The sequence below is a fragment of the Euleptes europaea genome, chromosome 11, assembly GCF_029931775.1.
Source record: "Euleptes europaea isolate rEulEur1 chromosome 11, rEulEur1.hap1, whole genome shotgun sequence".
Lineage (NCBI taxonomy): Eukaryota > Metazoa > Chordata > Lepidosauria > Squamata > Sphaerodactylidae > Euleptes > Euleptes europaea.
In genome coordinates this window covers 23,541,064-23,561,960 of record NC_079322.1, presented here as the reverse complement: position 1 = coordinate 23,561,960, position 20,897 = coordinate 23,541,064, and the positions used below count along the sequence as shown (strand labels likewise).

Sequence of the window (20,897 nt, the reverse complement as noted above, 5' to 3'; positions counted from 1 at the left end):
GAGACACCCTGTGAGGTAGGTGAGGCTGAGAGAGCTGTGACTAGCACAAGGTCACCCAGCTGGCTTCATGTATAGGAGTGGGGAAGCCAACCCGGTTAACCAGATTAGCCTCCGCCGCTGATGTGAAGGAGTGGGGAATCAAACCCAGTTCTCCAGATCAGAGTCCACCACTCCAAACCACCACTCTTAACTACTACACCACACTGGCTCTCCTAGATATGTTGCTATCCAAATGTTGTGTTACTATCCTGGACTTTATCCAAAATGTTGTGTTACTATGTTTAAATTCACCTTCCATGACACTGTCATTGAGTTTGATTTGTGTACCTTTGTTTCCAGGGATGATAGACCACGGCCTAACTGACTGTTCACAGTACCGGCCCAGAAAGAGCGTTTCTGATGATGGTGTCCACCAGGGAATTGCTCTCCCTTTAGAGGATGACATTTCACTCTCTGCTGCGGAGCTCTCCAGTACAAACCTGGGGAGGGCAGAGGAAAGCCAGACTTTGTTGGAAAACCAAGAACCAGCCACTGAGAAGGTGGACGGGCCTGTATTCGAGACTGAGGATAACGCCAATAAAACACAACCTTCCAACGGCACAGGGCAGCATTTGAAACCTCCTTCCCATGCTTCTCCAGAGTCCTCTGAGAGCGACTGGGAAACCTTAGATCCAAACGTCCTGGAGGACCCCAATTCGAAAGGAGAACACGAACCTTCTGTGACAGCAGGGGAGCCTGAAACCCTTCCCAAGGAGTTGGTGGTCTCTGAAAGCATTCCGATTACCATGCAGCCGCAAGCTAAGACTGGGCACACAGTGTTCGTTCCTGGACTTATATCTGGTTTAGAAGAGGACCAGTATGGCATGCCTTTAGCTATCTTCACCAAGGTAAGAGAGTTACCAACATTTTACGGCCTTTCTTCAGAAGGTGAAGCGCAGTCTCCTGTGCGATGCTGGTTTAAAAGGTCTTGGTTTAGGCCAACAAATGCTACAGATCTAGGTCTTAATAGACTTCGAGGGCAAAGGTGCATCTGACACAGTTGTAGCAGGACAGATGAGGGGTTCACTCAAAGCACCACACACACTTTGGGGAAACAGTCGTGTTGCCAGCTTGCCAGGGGGAGAAATGAAGGTAAGTGCGTGGGCTGTCTTTGAAACTGTCTGGTGTATAAGCTGTTTTAAAACAAGGAAAGGGAGTACATGGTAAGCAAAAACCAAAAGTAATGACTGTGAACAATCACCATGTAGTGAAGCTCATGGGCCAGTTGGCCTTCCAATTAAACAAGCTTATTGCTATGAGTGTATCATGCATAATCAGATTTATACCAAGACTGTTTATTTACAACATGTATTAAGTCATTTTTTTTGTTAAGCTTCATACAGCACTTTGCTGTTTATATTTAAATTTTCTATGATTGACTACTATTTTACAAAACTTGGCCACTAACTTTGTTACCTGAGAAAATTCATGCTTAGGAAGAATGTTATCTCTAACAGATTCAGGATAACCAGTGCTCTTTCTTAAAAGAGGGCCAAGAATCTTCTCCCTGTCCTCCTTATAGTAGTTACACCTAAGGAGGACGTGTTCCAAAGTTTCTGGTTCCCCACTGTTGCAGGGACAGAGCCATTGCGAGAAGGTTTTTTTTAAATTTTCCTTCTAATACTGCGGAGGGCATAGCAGTATTGAAAAGTTGTAAAGTGGATTGATTGTTTAATTTCATTTATATTGCTGACCAGCTATTTTAATGAGAGCAACACTTTGTATAGTGTTTTAATCAAAATGCATGGTTTTATACTGCCTTTTTTGGGTTGGGCAATGTACCTGTAAATATTTTATGTTTGGACTAAAGACTGTTATTATTATTAATTTATTTATTATTATTATTATTATGGCACTTTGCTATAGTTATTTTGAAATTTGATCAAAACGCTATTGTTATTTGGAAACTTGGTATAAATTTGATTATGCATGATACACTCATAGCAATAAGCTTGTTTAATTTGTAAGGCCAGTTAGTCCATACGCTTCACTACACGGTGATTGTTCACAGCCATCACTTTGAGTTTTGGTGCATAAGCTGAGCAGCTGGGATGTGAAGGCGGGGAATGTCCAGCTCTTGGGGATCCTTTGGGCAACCTGTCCAAGGAAGACTGTCAATGAAAACAAACGGGAATGAGGCAAGTGAGCAGAGAGACTGCCCCCAGAGTCCCTGCTCCATCAGTGGGAACACTTGGACATGCCCATACAGTTCAAGGCCCAGGCGGATCTCACACCAGTCAAAGAAGCAATGTTCATTTTTGATCAGTGACCCTTTAGTGGACATTGGGCCCAGCTATGATTGGGAAATACCTGGAGATTTTGAGGGTGGTGTCTGAGGAGGGCGGGATTTGGGGAGGGACTTCAGTGCTGTAGAGTCCAATTGCCAAAGCAGCCATTTTCTCCAGGGAAACTGATGTCTATTGCCTGGAGATCAGTTGTAATAGCGGGAGATCTCCAACCACCACCTGGAGGTTGGCAACCCTAGGCCCAGCACAGCACTTTCCTAGCTTCATCGGTTTCTGGTGCCGGCCACACACGATGTCCTTAAAAGTCTCATGGCTCAGGTGTTACAATGTCAACACACAAATCCGTGAGATGAGATGGGAGGGGCCATGGCTCAGTGGTAGAGCCTCTGCTTGGCATGCAGAAGGATCCCAGGTTCAATCCCCGGCATCTCCAGTTAAAGGGACTAGGCAAGTAGGTGATGTGAATAGACCCCCTACCTGAGACCCTGCAGAGCCGCTGCTGGTCTGAGTAGACAATACTGAATTGGATGGACCAAGGGTCTGATTCGGTATAAGGCAGCTTCATGTGTTCATGAAAGGGCCACAAACTATTGCTCAGAAAGGATGCAGAAGCCTCTGAACATGGAAGATTTCCGCCCCCCTCCCCCTTTAATCATTGTGGCTAAAAAAAACCACCCTTTGGGGGACTGTTCATGGATTTCTGTCATTCTTTTTAAAGCCATCTGTGCTAAAGGGTCAACACGGGAAGCAATCTGCTGGTGGCTCCTGAGCTTTGTGTTACAGGAATTCTTGCCTTTGTTTCCTGACTGCCAGGCATTCTGCCACGTGCTTCCTTTCATCCTGGGTCTGCTCTGTGTGCCCGCTGCCCTTTTTACTTAAATGCCACAATTTTTATAGGGCAGCAGCTGGAAGCAGGCTGGCATTACTTGTTCTATTTATAATTTTCAGCTTATTATGCCTTCAGTGATATCCTTTGAATTCAGGGTGTAATCTACATAAAAGTACTTTGTTCAAAGACTTTAAAAAACACAACTCGAAGCTTTTCTGGGAAGTACTAACATAATTGATGGCATAGGAAGAGAAAAATATGGAGCACAGGAAATACAGCCGTTGGCTCTGTAATCTTCACTTGGTGAAATTCTAACTGGAAAGTGTGGGGACCTCTGTTAGTAACTGTATGGATTTCTCTTGGAGCGAGTTTATACAATGAAGTTTGTGGGGTGAGCCCTGCACCTACTAGAAAGGCAAATTCCTTGCATTCTTCCATGGCTGCTCACTTTGATAACCCCATGATGACTTTGAGGGAGTTGTCCCCAACTGAATTTCTCTGTGTTAACATTTGTGGGAAGGAGGGGGACATTTATAAAAGTGAGCAACCACAGAAAAATTACAGGGAGTGGTCACATTTTTTCTGTAAAAAAAAACTTTTTAAAAGGCAGCTTTTTCTTATATCTTGGCAGTAGAATACTTGTACATCTATCTCTGTGAAAGGTAATGGTAGTCCGCTATGCAAGTACCGGGTCATTACGGACCCTGGAGGGACGTCAGATCACAACATTTACTAGGCAGACTATGTTTACAGGGTGTACTTTGAGCCTTTTGTTCAGTTACCAAAGATGATGGTAATTGGTCTTACAGTTGGACAGTTTTGTTCCCATGGTCATTTGGCACCTCCAAGCTATGCTCTACTGGATGAACAGCCTGGATTTAAATGAAGGGATGGTTCCGATGTAACGCCATGCTGCACTTCGGTGCTCCCTGAATGAGCCCTATGTTCACATTCTCCGCATAGTCAATTAGTGAGTTCTGCTGCAAACCACAGTTTGCTGTTACATCTGGCTGCAGATTGTACTATGCCAATAAAGGTATTTGAAATTTGTTACTTCTGGAACAGCAAAGAACAGTCTGAGTTCCTCCTCCAAACTGGGATTGCAAATCCCAATTTGAAGGCAGTTTGCAGTCTAGTTTTGGAGGGGGACTGCAAGCCCTAGCTCAGATGGCAAACTGCTTGCGCTATGGCAAACGCCGCCTGTCAGCTGAGATGTCATGGGAGCACAAGCATTGACCATGTGGTTACAAATCATGTTTTGGCATTGCGTCTGAATCATCCCTAAGACCTGATGTCAAGAGAAATGGTCACCTCTGTATCAATCAACCTGACAGTTTATAAACGCCAGCAGTTAGCCATTTGGTGTAGAGGTTAGGAGTGGTGGACTCTAATCTGGAGAACCGGGTTGGTTTCCCCACTCCTCCACAATTAGCCTGCTGGGTGACCCTGGGCTAGTCACAGTTCTCTTCGAACTCTCTCAGCTCCACCTACCTCACAAGGTGTCTGTTGTGGAGAGAGGAAGGGAAGATGATTGTAAGCCAGCTTGATTCTCCTTAAAAGGTAGAGAAAGTTGGCATATAAAAACCAACTCTTCTTCTTCATAAATTTAAAGCATCACCTGTTTCCTGATGTGTCTTCCATGTGTTGAAGAATAACATGGGGAGAGTTCCATATCCAATGCTTACCGCTCTTCTGCTGTTCCCAAGATAAGATGAAGAGCTCGAGATCGCACATTTGCATTTCAAAGTGATCTGACTTAACTTCTTTCAGTGATGTGAGATGGGAGGAGGGAATCTTGCTCCTCTTTGAGAATCATCTTTTGGATCACATTCTTGATTGGCTTATACTGGTCAGGGGGTCAGTGCAGCTTCCTATAAATTTACCCTATAAACATTTGGCATAAGTTTTGCCAAGTGTGGCCCAAAAATACCATCAGGACCAGTAATAGGTCAGGTTCCATCCTGCTGCATCTCCTACCTGATACTTTGCTACTCATGCTGATTAGAAGATGTTGTGCCCTGCTTGCCTTCACGTATACAAGTGTATGTTAGGAAGTTAGATTTTGTTATTTTTGGTCCTTTGCCATATGCTTAAGCCCAAACCTTTTCTTTAATCTTTTCAATAAAGGCTGTTGCTTTTATTGGTGTGTTCTACTGCATGTGTGTGAGTCTAAACCCAGTTTTGGTCGACTATCAGAAGCTGATTTATTCCAGGGTCCTGGGGCCAGGGGGATCAAATCATCCTTGCAAGGATGTGGTGGGTTGGAAACTGCCACCTTTGACACCTGGCCAGGTTGTTCCTTGATTGGTTGATAACCATTCTGCTAAATTAAAATAACACTATTCCAGTGCGGTAACTGTAAACGTGAATTCCACAGTGGAGATGGGTCATTATGTTGCTTAGTGTGTCATCTAAGAACATGACATCTCTTTCCCCATCAAGTCTTTTGTCTTTCCTTTGCAGCTAATCACTTCTCTTTTCTGTTCCAGGGGTATCTTTGCTTGCCTTACATGGCGCTGCAGCAACACCATCTCCTCTCTGATGTAACCATCCGTGGTTTTGTTGCGGGAGCCACCAACATCCTCTTCCGCCAGCAGAAGCATCTAAGTGATGCCCTCGTAGAGGTATGAATCCTTTCCCTGAACAGCTTTTGGAAACACCATTATTTGCACTGGGAACACGCTGAGCAGTGGGGCCAGGTGACGTTCAACGGGCGCTAAGAAGCTGATGTAGGAAAGCAGGTTATATATTTTGAAGTGAATAAAATGTTTTCCAGCTGGAAGTTTACTACTAAATCCGCATCCAGTTTGGCTTCCTGTTAGTAGCCATCAAGCTGGTCTGCAAAGTTATTTACAGGCTGCCTAAGGGCTTTTTTCCCCCCCAAAAAATGCCAGAGTAAAACTAATGAGGCTTTGCATTTGCACAAGCTGGCTTACACACTGTAGCTCCCACATGGTAGTTGCTTGAAACAGCCTTCCGCCCCATATCAGAACGTGCAGAATAGTTCATTTCCATGTTGGGTGGAACATCTCTTCATCACCACTGGCAGCCCCAGCTGTAACTGACCTTTCTGAGTTGGAAGGGACCATGAGAGCCTGGACCAGCTGTGCCTAACAGGCTGGAGCAGCCTCCCCCCTCCTCCCAGATCCACCTGTACAGCCCATACAGAGAGCCAGCATGGTGTAGTGTTTAAGAGTGGTGGTTTGGAGCAGCGGACGCTAATCTGGAAAACCGGGTTCGATTCCCCACTCCTCCACATGAGCAGCAGACTCTAATCTGGTGAACCGGGTTAGTTTCCCCACCGCTACACATGAAGCCAGCTGGGTGATCTTGGGCCAATCACAGTTCTCTTAAAGCTCTCTCAGCCCCACCTACCTCACAGGGTGTCTGTTGTGGGGAGGGGGAGGGAAGGTGATTGTAAGCTGGTTTGATTCTTAAGTGGTAGAGAAATTCGGCATATAAAAACCAATTCTTCCTCTTCCACTTCTTTCTCTTCCTCCTCCTCCTCCACCACCACTGGCCGCCCCAGCTGTAACTGACCTTGCTGAGTTGGACGGGACCATAAGAGTCTTGACCAGCTGTGCCTAACAGGCTGGAGCAGCCCCATCCTCCCCCCCCCCGAGATCCACCCATACAGTCTATACCACAGTTTATCACGAGAAAATGAGTGATTATGAGCGACAATGTACATGGTCTTAATCAATAAGTTGCCTTACCCCCTTGCTTTATGGTTGGACAGAGAGGGCACACATCTCCAAATGTTACACTATCTGATATCTGCTGTGGTTTGTTGTACAGCGGAAAATCATCTCTCGCTCACTCTCTATCAAAAATAAAGCTCTGTTTTGCTTTTGTTCTGGACTGCTTTTTCATGTGGGCTCAATCCCAACCCTGTGGCGCAGAGTGGTAAACTGCAGTACTGCAGTCCAAGCTCTGCTCACAACCTGAGTTGGCTTCAGGTAGCCGGCTCAAGGTTGACTCAGCCTTCCATCCTTCCGAGGTTGGTAAAATGAGTACCAGGTTTGCTGGGGGTAAAGGGAAGATGACTAGGGAAGGCACTGGCAAACCACCCCGTAAACAAAGTCTACCTAGTAAACGTTGGGATGTGACGTCACCCCGTGGGTCAGTAATGACCCAGTGCTTGCATAGGGAACCTTTACCTTTTTTTTTTTTTTACCAATCCCAACAGATTGAAGAAGCCCTTGTCCAGATCCATGACCCAGAGCTCAGGAAGGTTCTGAACCCCACCACCGCTGACCTGAGGTTTGCAGACTACCTGGTGAAGCACGTCATGGAGAACAGAGATGATGTATTCCTGGACGGCACTGGCTGGGAAGGAGGAGACGAGTGGATCCGGGCTCAGTTTGCCTCTTACCTCCACGCGTTGCTGGCCGCTACGCTTCAGCCAGGTAAGCGCTACTACCATTGTTTCTCTTTATAGTTTCTTTCAACGTTTTATTCCTTTCACATATTATGTAGATAAGTCTAATGGGGTGGAAGAAAAGAGAAAATTCAGGGAGAAGGGTCAGCCCTGGTTTGTACACAGATGGCACCTCTGACCCCATGTTAAAAAAATGCAGCCAGTGTGGTGTAGTGGTTAAGAGTGGTGGACCTGGAGAACCTGGGTTTGATTCCTCACTCCTCCACATAAAGCCTGCTGGGTGACCTTGGGCTAGTCACAGCTCTCTCAGCCCCACCTACCTTACAAGGTGTCCGTTGGGGGGGAGGAAGGAAAGGTGATTGTAAGCCGCTTTGAGACTCCTTAAAGGTAGAGAAAAGCAGGGTATTAAAAACAACTCTTATCCTTCTCTTCTTCTATTTCCCCACCCAGTCATGTAAGTGCCTGACAATTTGCTGCTCAAGTATACAGGGTAGTGTCTGCTGAAGAGTCTGCCTCCTTTAAAAAGACTTCTTTTTTGTTTTGACAGCACACATTTCTTGTGTTCAAGGTTAGAGCTACGTGTGTGAAAGCTGGTGGGTTGTGTGTGGGGTGTGTGTTCTTGCCCACATAGGGTGATTTGTCTGTGCTCTGCCATCTGCCACCCTGGCACTTGCCAAAATGTTTTACAAATTCTTTGCTAATGCTCAATGATAAGCATAGTATCTCAGCAGTTCTCTGCTGCAGTGTGCTCAAAGCGTGAGTCATCTTGTTGTCAATTTATTGTTGTAAATGCGGGGATGAGGCTGAGGGAGTAGCTTGCACAAGACCTATTTGTTCAGTTGTGTGTTTTTTCAATTGTATTTTTAGTCCATCTTTTCTCCAAGGAGCTCAGGAGAGGCATACATGATTGTCCTCTTCCCCACTCCTTTCCGACTAAATTTTTCTTAGTAGGTTTATGATGGAGAGGGGGACTCCAGCCAGGGACTTCTTTATTTGTTGCTCAAGCTCTAGCAGTGTACAAGCTCACCAACTCTCTATGAAACTTCTGATTAGAATTTTTTTTCCGGATTTCTCTACATTGTCAGAGGAGCATGGCTATTATATGAGGTGCTGTGGAGTACAGGCAGGATAATGCTGCTGCTTGCTAGAGGAACCTGGTTGGCCACTGTGAACAGACTGCTGGACTTGATGGGCCTTGGTCTTATCTATAATGTTTGTGTTCTTATGATTAAAAGAAACGGGATTTCCCCGACATAGAATTTTGAGCGTATGGCTGAGAGCTCTGTTTACAAAGTCCAGTGCAGTGAGTGAGGGCCAAGGCTTCAACTAGATGCATGGGAAGAAACTGTCCTGCCTCTCCAAGTGCAGCTGACTTGATAATTTGTTTTTACTCTGGTGCCTTGTCTCTTCCCAAGCTGTTTCCCTGCATTTTATTCCCATGTCTTGTGATCAGTAGCCCGGTTTGAAAAGAGTGTTGCCATTTCTCATTGATTTTATAAATTAAACCTTTTTTTTATATTCACTAATATTTTTTTGAGTACCCAGCTTGCTGGGGGTAAAGGGAAGATGACTGGGGAAGGCACTGGCAAACCACCCCGCAAACAAAGTCTGCCTAGAAAACGTCGGGATGTGACGTCTCCCCATGGGTCAGGAATGACCCGGTGCTTGCACAGGGGACCTTTACCTTTACCTTTTTAATATTTTTTTATCTTTTGGCAGTAGAATAGTAGTTTTAGAAAGCATGGTAGGATTCCTGCTCATTCAGGCGTTTAAATTGTAATGGATTTTCTGAAGGGTGGGTGGCATTTTTGAGTCTTGCAAACAAAACCGGTCCACTTGCTCTACAGTGAATGTACATTCATTTGTTATATCCATGTCTGTGTTCTTTTCCTAGAGGTGTTATTCCAAGCAAAAGGATAGGCTTAAATGCAAGGGGACGGTGTTCATTTATTTGCATTTATATACATACACAAATATCTTGCCCTCAATAAATTGTCATGTAAGTAATGAAAGAAGACCCCCCCAAGCTTATCTGCCTACATGGCAGCAGACAACACATCCAGTGAAAAGTAAGAGACTGAATATTCAGTCTCAGTCAGTTAACAATTGCCCCTTTTTGAAGAGCTATTGTCCTCCATTATCTGTATTGTGTATATTGTTTCCATACACAGTAGTTTTCGTGGATCTTTTCTTGGGTACATGCAAACATATACCAAGTGTGTGAAATTCTACAGAACCACTTAGTGTGCCTATTGTATTTATTAGACAATGAAAAAATACTGTCAGATTTTGGAACGACCTTTGTAGCAGCTTGGAGGAATACACACAACTACAGAGTGTGGAACAGCAATAAACACCCCGCTCTTGCAGAGGTAAATCCTAGGTAAGAAACGAAGATTTTGTGTGTGTTTACAACTGAACCAATTGTGAGGTCCATTTTGCAATAATGGACATCAGTGTCAAAAGTCCCCCTTCTTTGGCTGTTTCAGCATCATATCTGATATCAGTGTACAAGCATTCGAATCAGAGTAGTAGCCATGTTAGTATGTTGTAGCGAAGTCCAGTGGCAACTTAAAGGCTAAACACTTATTTCAGACTTCACTTTAGATATGTAGAAAGAAAATCATTTTGGGAATTCTCTCACCTGTGCTCTTGATATTGCATTGGCCTCTGCTTCTGGACATCACTCTGGGTACTTTGTGCACGGTCCTAGTTTATTGCATGTTCTGCTTCATCAGCCCTATAAATTGTCGATTGGAGGGGGGGTGGGCAGGCAATTGGATGCTGGCTGTACATACAGCTGCTCTACAAAACTAGAACTGGGAGGGAAAGGCCAAAAAGATTGAAAGCAACTGGGACACGGTTTGGCATAGACTAACCAGTTTTAGATCAGGGAACCACTTGAAGTCTCCATGTAGGGGAGAAGATACAGAGGAATTGGCAGAGCATAGGAGGAAGTGGATTCAGTGGAGAAACTGGCTTGTAGCTCTGGGAAGAAATTCTGAGATGGGTCCATGCCAAACATTCTTATTCACTCTTCAAGAGAGGCTCTGGGGTCTATCCATGTCTTCTCCCTCTACCCCCAACAATTTTGCTTCAATGGGAGTGATTTTTGTTCAAGTATTTCAGGTCTGAAAGAATGATGGCTTATTGTTATAGTTGACAAAGAAACATTTGACATTCTCATCTTGTTTTCTCTCCCGTTTTTCCCTTTCCCATCCTCTCCCACCCCAAAACACTTTCCAGTCACCCATTCCAAGGTCAATATTCGGTTTCAGATGTAAAATTAAGATTATCACAGTAAGTACCATATCTAACTATGCTTATATGGTGCTTTATTAAATTTGTGGGCTGACCTCTTAGTTTCAGTTGGGGTTTACACTCTAGGAGGAAGTGGTTGTTGTAATGTAAACAACTGCTAGAACGACTCTAATTCTGATGCCAAGATTATATAAAAACTTAGATTTTTAAAAAGATCTCTAGACCTCTGATCACTTACTTAATATTCCTTAACTGATAACATCAATTTTACATACCTCGGATTCCTAAATCACTGTGAATAATGCTGTATTTTCCTCTTCGTTTAGTTCTGTTCAGAACAGTGAACGGGGCAAGAAGATTGGCAATGCCATGGTTACTACCAGTCGGAACGTTGTACAGACAGGAAGAGCTGTAGGTAAGAAGCCCCACAACCACTGTGTGGCATCAGCTGCAGATACATGGGGGAGGGGGGGAAGGCCACACCGCTGGGCAGGTGAAGACAAAGGAGAGCAAGGTGCAAGGCCGAGAGTTTATTCAGCTCTTCTAGATCTTTACGTGTTTCTACATTCTGTCATTCTGCCAGAGTCCAGGAGATGGGGTGTAATGCATGCTGAAAAAAATTATCAGACTACAAGTCTTGGAGGGCCAGCATGGTGCAGTGGTTAAGAGCAGTGGACTCTAATCTGGTGAACCGGGTTGGTTTCCCCACTCCTACACATGAAGCCAGCTGGGTAACACTGAGCTAGTCACAGCTCTCTTCGAGCTCTCTCAGCCCCACCTAACTCACAAGTTGTCTGTTGCGGGGAGAGGAAGGAAAGGAGATTGTAAGACGGTTTGATTTAGCTTAAAAGGTACAGAAAGTCGGCATATAAAAACCAACTCTTCTTCATGGTTTAAAAAACATTTTTGGGGAGGGGCCATGGCAATGGTAGAGCATCTGCTTGGCAGGCAGAAGGTCCCAGGTTCAATCCCCGACATCTCCAGTTAAAGGGAACAGGCAAGTAGGTGATGTGAAAGACTTCAGTCTGAGACTGTGGAGAGCTGCTGCCGGTCTGAGTAGGCAATCCTGACTTTGATGGACCAAGGGTCTGATTCAGTATAAGGCAGCTTCACGTGTTCAACAGTTTGAGTTTTACTCTTAAGCACAAGCAAAGATAAGCTGTTTCTTTTTCTCCCCCCACCCACCCCCTCCTCCAAATCTTGAACACAGGGCAGTCAGTCGGAGGGGCCTTCACAACTGCAAAGACAGCCATGTCCTCCTGGCTTTCTGCTCTCGCCCAGTCACCCCAGGGCATTGGAGAGTAGCCGTCCTGGAGGGACCAACGCCTGGTGTTTCATTTTGGGAGAGAACGCAAATTGCTTTGCTGAGCAAACCCATACAGAGGGTTTGAAGCATCATGAAGATGAAGTATCGCCTTCCAAGCTGTTTTGTAGGACGTCATTTGCATTTAATGCCTCTTTGTGTTTAAATCTGAGCCTTCGTAGAGACAGTAGCAAACAAGCCTTCACGTAGGACAGGCTTTGTTTTCCAATGTATGCTGTTCTGTGGGTGGTGAAGACGTTTTACGTAAATCTGGCTATGTTCTAAAATCCCTCCAGACCTGTTTTTTTGTTTGTTTTTGCATCAGCTGAATCATATTTCAGGTTGGAACAGAAGCTTTCAACATTTCAACAGCAAGGTTAAACTCTCCACCCCGAAACCTATCTGGAGAAATGAGTTCCTTCCATTTCAATGGAACATACTTCCATGAACCCGTGTACAGGATTGAGTACCTGCAAGTGGAAGAAAATGAAACAAATGAGAATACCTTTTGATGGATAATGAAATGTCCTGTGCCAGCTTCCTTTTTATCTTTTAAAAAACACAGCCAGTAACACTTTCCCCCCAGCATTTATGAGTTTAAATTTAGACTGGTCTAAAAAGCTGGCTGAAATTCATATTCTAAGAGCCCCTGTACTTCATTGGTAAGAGCTGATTCTTGGAGAAACTACTTTTGCTCAATTAAAAGTCCCCATTCTGGTAATGATGGGAATATATGATCTTAATTATTTTTGTCTAATAGCTGGGGAAACTGTTTAATTTCACTTTCCCCTTCTGCTGTGTATCTCCAATAGGTTTGGAGAACCTTTCACCAGTGAATACCTATAACTAAGTACCTACCTCTCTAGTAAAGTTAGGCTCTGCAGGGGAGAGTCAGGAGTACTTCTGCTTCCTTAGTTCCTAGCTGCTATAGAATTCTTTAGTTTGATGTGCGAGCTAGCAAGGACTTGGAAAACAGTCCTTGTCACTGCAGACAGAAGCAAACGCAAGATTGCACCTGTGTGCTAACTGAGCTAAGTTTGAGGCAGATATGGCATGATTACAGCATGGCTGTCAGTAACCCAAGGAGAATAAAGAGTTCTAAGGCTGCCCCACTTCTCCTTTTTTATACATATCGCAACCACAACTTTCACATTCCCTCCTTGACTAACCTCACTTTCAAACCTCGAGTAGGCCAAATGTGCTAGAAGTCCTCTGTACCTGCATGGCCCAACTATTTCTGGGTCCCTTCTTGAAAACTGAATATTCATATAGTACTGATGAACATTGTGGGCCTGCTAGTGATAGAGAACTATTCCAGCTTTGGGCTTCTGCCTACATCTTCAAAATCCTAGCTTGTAGGTATATTACAAGATGACTTTTATATAGATTTAGTAAGATCACTTTATGCAATTTTCTTAAACCATATGATGAACTGTAGCCCACTGTATATCTATTTTGTACAGAATGAAGAATTGGGGTAAGTTGTGGCACATTGCCAAATACACATGGCAAACCGTGTATGTGGCCTTCCTACGGGAGTGTGTGTACACTCTCATTCACTTGCTATGGGTACCACACTGTGCAACTCTGCACTTCAAATAATTCCATGCAAACAGTTTTGACTATAATTGGTAACTTCGGGCCTTTCCCCCCAAACTGCTGACGCTGGAAACACCTTGTATTCTTCAAGTGGATAAAAACTTTGAAGGTGCTAAAGGTATAAACTACTCAAATGAGCCTCCACTCTGTGGTTCAGGTCTCACACTACAGGTGCTGCCTGTGCATACCTAATATATTTTGACCCTGAGGTTGTACTGTACAAATATTACCCTTTAAATTTCAGAAAGAACTTGGTATGCCATGACAGGATAGACTAGAGCTTGTATCATCACACATCACCTTCTGCCCTGCCACCTTCCATAGAGCTATATTTTAGAGATTAGGCTGCAGAATTCTTAAACACACAATGGGATGAAAGGCTAACATCTTCATTGAATTTTTAAAGTGATAATTCAGTATAAATATTGTATATATATTTACAATAGCCACTATCTTAGAATTAAAAAGTTCAGTATTTCACTCTACTTAAACAATCATACCTGTTTCAACAAAAAAATGGGCAGTATTTAATTGTATAATTATGTGTCAATGCAGTTTAGAAAAATGTTTAGTCAGGTAATGTAACATTCCTTCTGATTAGAAATAAGTGGAAGAGCCTGTTATCGTATTGCTGTGTGTTGCAACAGTAGTTAAGCGCCTCTAACACAGCTAGTATACACTGAACAAATCTGTAAGCCCCACTTCAATGGATTTGTGAAATAGCATACGTGTGTACCTCAAAAATTAATATCAATCCATATGAAACTTTGTTTTCCAGCCATTTATAACTTCTCTTTTGGGCCACAGGCATATGAGACATCAGCCCAAAGCTCTTACTAAAAACTTGTTTTTTTATATTATAACAAAATTTTCGCTCTCAGAAGAGAGAACTGCATGAAGCTCTGTCTGACGCATCTCCAACGAAGATGATTTCATCTTCACTAATTAAGGAACAGGACAAAATACAGCATGAGAAACATTCTTGTGCTTCTAATCTTGTTCACTGTTACTTTAGGGGAACTTTTCGAAGCTAATATAACCCTGTCCTAGCAGTACTTTTAGTGGTATTTTTCAAGAACTGGTTTACACAGCAGGCCAGCATGTAGGTTGTGTATATTGACTTGCGTACTCCCCTCCCCAAGAAAGTATGTGATCCAAGACCTGATTAAAGAGACTGCATCGAGCACTTCAGCACTGCATAAATACTGAATATTAACACCTGTTTCCATAGATCAGCATGTGCATCTAAGCCCACTATAACAGATCACACTGAGGGGAGCACAGATTATATGCAGCCTGCTGTACATAAGGTACCCAACACTACATGTAGAAAGCAATAGAGCCCAGGGTCCATCTGAACCAATCTCAACCAGCAAATTCATTAAGACCCCCCGAAAGACTGTTACAAGCCTAATTGTGCAGAGATCTTGCCCCACAATCAAATTAGTGTTCAGGAGTGAACACATCGCATGGAATGCCAGCGCATCGCTTAGCGCAATGTTATGGCCCTTAGCGGGATATTATGTTAAACTTCTCGTCCTAACTAATGTTTGGGACCAGGCTGTTATAAAATATCAAGTTAAAAGCACTGTGTGCGCTTTCTGTACAAGTTACACATTTACATCATGCATAGAGAAATTGACTCAAAAGTTTTAAAATTTAGCATTCAACATGTACCTTAATACCATAGAGACTTGAATTCTCTTCTCCCATTTATGTGGGACTGACCAATTTCTATTTTCTTACCAAATTTAAGAGACACAATACAAGGCTAATTTCCGAGCATGGGTTATTTTTAGCATAATGTGATGAATGTTACTTCTGTCTGATCTTTGCTGCTACCAACCTGCTAGGTTGGTAAGTTTAAATATCACATCTATTGTCAATGTGCAAAGAAGTTACTGTATCCCAAAAGACTATGGATGCTGCTGTATATTTTGTTATAAAGAAAATAAAGAGATTGTTCTTGTTTTGCTTGAATACCATGTTACTAGGCACTGAATAAGCATTTCTTAAGTATAACTATTAGCTGGCAAGGGAATTCTTGGAGTGTAATCAGGAACAGGCTTCAGGCTAGCAACTGCATTCCAGTTTGCTCACCGCTAGGTACAAATGAGCCAGTGAATTAAAGACTTCCAGCCCAGCTCTCACTCACACAAAAGAGGTACAGTAACTCAGGCTTTCCCTCACCAGTAGCATAGGTCTAGTTTCTTGTGAGGGAAGAAAGAGATACGGTTGCAATATCTATACACTTATAGCTTTTTAAAACAGGGAAACTAAATACAAGCATACCTTGAAGATATAGCGGATTCGGCTCCAGACCACCTCAATAAAGCGAGACATGCACATTTTTTAGTTTCCCAGTGTGTATAAGTTATGTTTACCCTATACTGTAGTCTATTAAGTGTGCAATAGCATTACATCTGTAAAAATGTATACTGTAATAGTAATGAAAAAGCTTGAACTATTGCGAGATTTATCAGATAGAGAGGCACGAAATGAGCACATGCTGTTGGAAGAATGGGATTGTGGCAAGTAGAGGCCTCCTCCTCCCTGGTCGAGACCTGGGTGCGTTGGCAGGGGACTTTCTTCGCTCCAAACTAGATTTGTTTGTGCTGACAGTTTCCCTACTGCCCCCTCTCCCCTGCTTGCATTGGGGAGCTCAGGAAGACCTCCTGTGTTTCTGTCAAGGCAAACCCCTGGGTTTTTCAGAGTGACATCTTGATCTGTTCTTCCTGCATCGGATCAGCATCCCAGTCCACACAGATGGTTGTGTGCCACTGTGCATAATCTGCACATTTAAATGCTCTAGGGTGCTCAGAGCACCTCCACATGCTTACCTGTGGAACAGAGGGCTGGCACACGCAAAAGTACGTTCAGACGGAAGGGGGAGTTCCAAAAGGTGCTTCTAAATTGATACAATCTGAACTATGTCAATTACTAGACATGGTAGGAAGATACTTTATTCCAGCTGGGGACTCTATGTAAACCACCTGTTTACAAAATGTTTCAGGGGGTTGAAAGCACTTCATAGGCATTGCCTAGGGTAGCCAACTAGCCAGGAGATAAATGTGTCCCTCTAACAGAGGCTTAGAATCAGAGTTGGAAGGGGCCAATACAGACTAACCCCCTGCTCAAAGCAGGATCAGCCTAGAGCATCCCTGACAAGTGTTTGTCCAGCCACTGCTTAAAGACTGCCAGTGAGGGGGATCTCACCACCTCCCTAGGTAGCAGATTCCACTGTTGAGCAACTCTTACTGTAAAATAATATTCCTAATATCCAGCTGGCACCTTTCCACCTGTAATTTAAACCCATTGCAAGTCCTTATCCTCTAACAGGAACAGCTCCCTGCCCTCCTTTAAGAATTAGTTTGTACTATAGTCACTATATTTATTATTTAATAAAATACATTGTTTTATTTAATAAAATATCAATGTATTTTCTTGATTTAAAAAAAAAAACTAATACCCACACGGTCTTTATGGAAAGCAAGGGGAAGAGTGATGGTGCAATCCTATGAAGAGTTATTGCAGTCTGGAGTAACTCTCCATAAGACTGCACTGTTTGGCCCAAAACCTACCTCTATGCTTTTCCTCTTTGTGGTATGTACCATAAATAATAATTTATTGATGGTCAGTAGTCACAGAACAGTGAGGAAAGAGAGGACCGAGTAGAACTAGTGAGACTGAAATGTTAGAATCACACACACAACTGCCTGATTTCCTGTTTGGCTTGCAATTTTCATTTTACACTCGCTTTTCAACTGTTACAATCAATCATGCACAACGGGAGATCACACATCGCACATGCCTCTTAATATGCATGGTTGTCACTTGGTGCGAACCAGGCAACACACATATTTTCCACCTTCTCTATGCCCAAACAGATATCCAAAAATGATCTAGGTTTTCTGATCACATGGAACAAAACAAGAAAACAGGTGTATTGCCGTGTTCAAACACGGCGACTATGTGTGTCAAGAGGATCATGGTATGCACAATCTTCCCTTACATGTGGATGGTCATAACAACTGAAAAAGGGCACTGTGTGAAGGTTAAAAGACCTTCATTAAAGTAAAGGAAGTGTAACTTCTATTTAATTCACAGAGGAATATCAAAAGAAATGTTTTTAAATCAAATAAAGGGAGTTCACGTCTTTGACAGTGTGACCCCACCTTGTCACACTTATATTTATGAAAATGACAATAAACAAACTTCAAAATTTCTTTCCCTCCCCTAAGGAATAATATATGAAACAATTAAATATGTATAATAATAATTGACATATAAACAGTTCAGGCCTGTTGTGTTCAAGCAGGCCAGGCTGTCAAGTCTTTTCTGACCTCTATCTAGCCTGTCCCTTAAAGAGGTATCAACATGCAGCTCTGCTCATGTGTGTTGTCTGCTTTTTCTTCAGTTCCTAGTAGCCCTAGAATATCAATGTGTAGTTTTATATAAAAGTAGGAGTCCTAGGATCCCTAAAATATCAATGTGTAGTTTTATACAAAAAAAAGTTGGGAGTCCTCCTGAGGTAAGCAACCTGCAGCTTGAGGCCCTCCAGTCACTCTGGGAAGTGTGTGCCTTTTTCTCATATGAAATACCCCCTCTTTAGCACCCCCTAGGGGCCTCAGGGTTAGAAAAGCACAACATCCCTATACGAGCAAGTTCTCTGGAGCAAAGGTTGAATGCATTTAGCAAAACATTTTTACTCTGCTTTTCCCCTCTGAAAGGGATGAGCAACGTGCTGAGTTTATGTCAGACTTACTGCTTCCTCTGTTGCAGTGTTTATTGCAGTGTAATAAAGGAGGGCTAGCTCACTGGAAAAACACCTTACACTATCTGGGAGATAAAACTGCCAGGAGGCAATGCATTGCAGTTAAGACATTCAAATTGTACTCCAGTGGCTTATTGTACAGGCCTGAAAAAGATGACCTGAGAGTGGTCATTTCCCAGCCATACATAATTCTACTAATAAGCCTGCTGTTTCTGCTTGCCCTGTTCTCTTAAACCTTTGGAAAGAGTTCACTGGAGGTATCTGCACTGTGAGGTTGACCTGTGTTTTATTTACTCATTATGTTTGAGAAGGCAACAATTTTCATGGCTGAGATCCCTGCACATGAGCAGAGGTATGGGAGGGGGCTAGGCCAGCAATAGATACCCCATTAACCTGCCCGGCCCCATGAGGAACAGGAGAAAAAATGGCCTCCGTGTAGTGATGCTATAGGAATTTCCCCTAGAGCCTAAGGGGAGGCAGTCTAGAGCAGGGTTCCTCAATTTTTTTGAGCCTATGAGCTCAATTCAATTTATTTGGAATTAATTAATCCTCTATATTTTACAATTGATTTAAAGGAAACAGGCACCATAGAATATCTGAACATTGATTGAGAAAAATGCCAAGCAAGGCAGGGTACATCTATCCACTGATAGAATAGCAGCTGAGGGGTATTAGAGTGCGCATCTTTAATATTTTAGCTGTTTGCCTGGAATTTAAAAAATAGGATTAACTCAACAGAATCCCCTATTCAGTGGGATGGATTCAACCAACTTTTCTTACAAAAAGGAAAGGAAGCACTGTCTTTGATCACCTATACATGCTATGCAGAGATAATCAAGGGATTTTTATGTACAAAAGCCATATGGGATGGAGTAGGAAAGAACTGGGTGTACTGTGTGAAAAAGCTGGCTGGATCCAACCCATCATCTTCTCTTCTCCCTCCCCTCAATGAAAGCCTTATTACTGCAGGGAAAAAACCCATCAATTAAGATCACAGCAGCAATACACTATTACCTGGAAGTCTTCAATGACATGGCGGTATAAAACATGGGAATTCTCGTCTGAACAACTTTTTCAAATGCCTAGCAAGAATTCAGATTCTGAATTTATTCAGTTTCCTCCCACTTTACATTCAGTTAACCCTGTCACTCCTTATCTCAAGAAGAGGAACCCCTAAAGATATTTCATAATTCATTTTTTTTAAACTTACCAAGGTCGCTCTAGTCCGCCAACAGTTTATTCCACAGTGTACGTGATATCTATCTCTAAGGCGCCACAAGACAATTTTTGCTGAAGCAAACTAACACAGTTGATAATCCTCTGGAATCTGGGCTTCCATGACCGCCTCAAAATTAAAAGAAGCAGGAACAGCAGGAAGTAACGAATGGTTCTCCTTTTCTATAGTATAGACCCTTTGCATCTACCCAGTCTGGACACAGATTATACATCTCACCAGAGTGGGGAAATGGCAAGTTTTGTTTTAGCTGATATACAGAAGCACAAGGAAGAAGGGAGCACTCATTTTCTCTTCCTGTTGTCTAAACTGCTGAAGCTAACTACTGTAAGAACCACCCCTTTGTTAGGTAATACAAGGTTTGAAGGAGTGAGAGATTCAGTGAACAAAAAGGCCTCCTAAATCGTATCAGATACTCTGGTTTCCAAGACAATGATATAATGCTCATATACAGAGTACACGCATTTTGATTGTTTTTTTTAATAAATTAATATCATTCAAAATACAGTGCCAGAACATGATACAGCTGAACATGCTAGTATGATCCATCATGAAGCACCTGTGCTCATGTAATATTGGTGGCTCCCCGCTACTGCTAGTGGTTCCTGGGATTAATGCCAGAGCAGCACTATTCAGCTGCTCTCTTGCACAGAAGGGTACAGAGTATTCCTGAACAATTTTCTCCCCTCCCCCCCCCCCCAAAAAAACACAACAACAGCTAAGGGGTTATCTACACACAGTCACACTACAGTAATGCTTGATATTAAATTAACAAAAAGAGACCTCGGTTAATCCATACTACATCTTTGTTTACAATGGGGGTGGGATGGGGGGAAGGGAGAACGTAAGCAGCAGGAAGTAATATGCATGAGCCAATGTTTCCCAAATACAGAAATGTGGAGTCATTTACTGATCCAAAGCTCCACAGAGACCCGCACTAGGAGGGGCTGGCAATTCTTAACTGCAAGCCCAGCAATGTTAAGTCCACACCTGGTAAGCTACCAGCTGCTCGGAAGACCTGTATTCTAAATAGACAGGTATAAGTTAGTGAAAATACATGCACATAATGATAATAATAATAATACAGCTTGACTGAACCCGCAGTCATTTTGCCCTGCATGTCACTGTAAAATGGAAGATCTACCCTTCCTACCACAGGGAGATCCATGGGGTTTGTTTCTTCTTTTACATGGCATTATTACATACCAACGCAGCTGTTGTGTATTAAGTG

At 43.1% G+C, this 20,897-nt stretch overlaps 1 protein-coding gene across 1 annotated transcript in view; it reads left to right on the top strand.

Moving 5' to 3' along the window:
- Positions 1-12,070, top strand: part of AVL9 (AVL9 cell migration associated) — a 34,630-nt gene extending 22,560 nt beyond the window's left edge. The window contains exons 10-16 of the mRNA XM_056857629.1: positions 340-887; positions 5,604-5,738; positions 7,304-7,523; positions 9,761-9,878; positions 10,742-10,795; positions 11,083-11,171; positions 11,967-12,070. Coding sequence (XP_056713607.1) covers positions 340-887; positions 5,604-5,738; positions 7,304-7,523; positions 9,761-9,878; positions 10,742-10,795; positions 11,083-11,171; positions 11,967-12,061 — 1,259 coding nt within the window. The 3' untranslated portion in view covers positions 12,062-12,070. The remainder of the gene's footprint in view (positions 1-339; positions 888-5,603; positions 5,739-7,303; positions 7,524-9,760; positions 9,879-10,741; positions 10,796-11,082; positions 11,172-11,966) is intronic.
- The last annotated feature ends 8,827 nt before the right edge of the window (positions 12,071-20,897 follow it).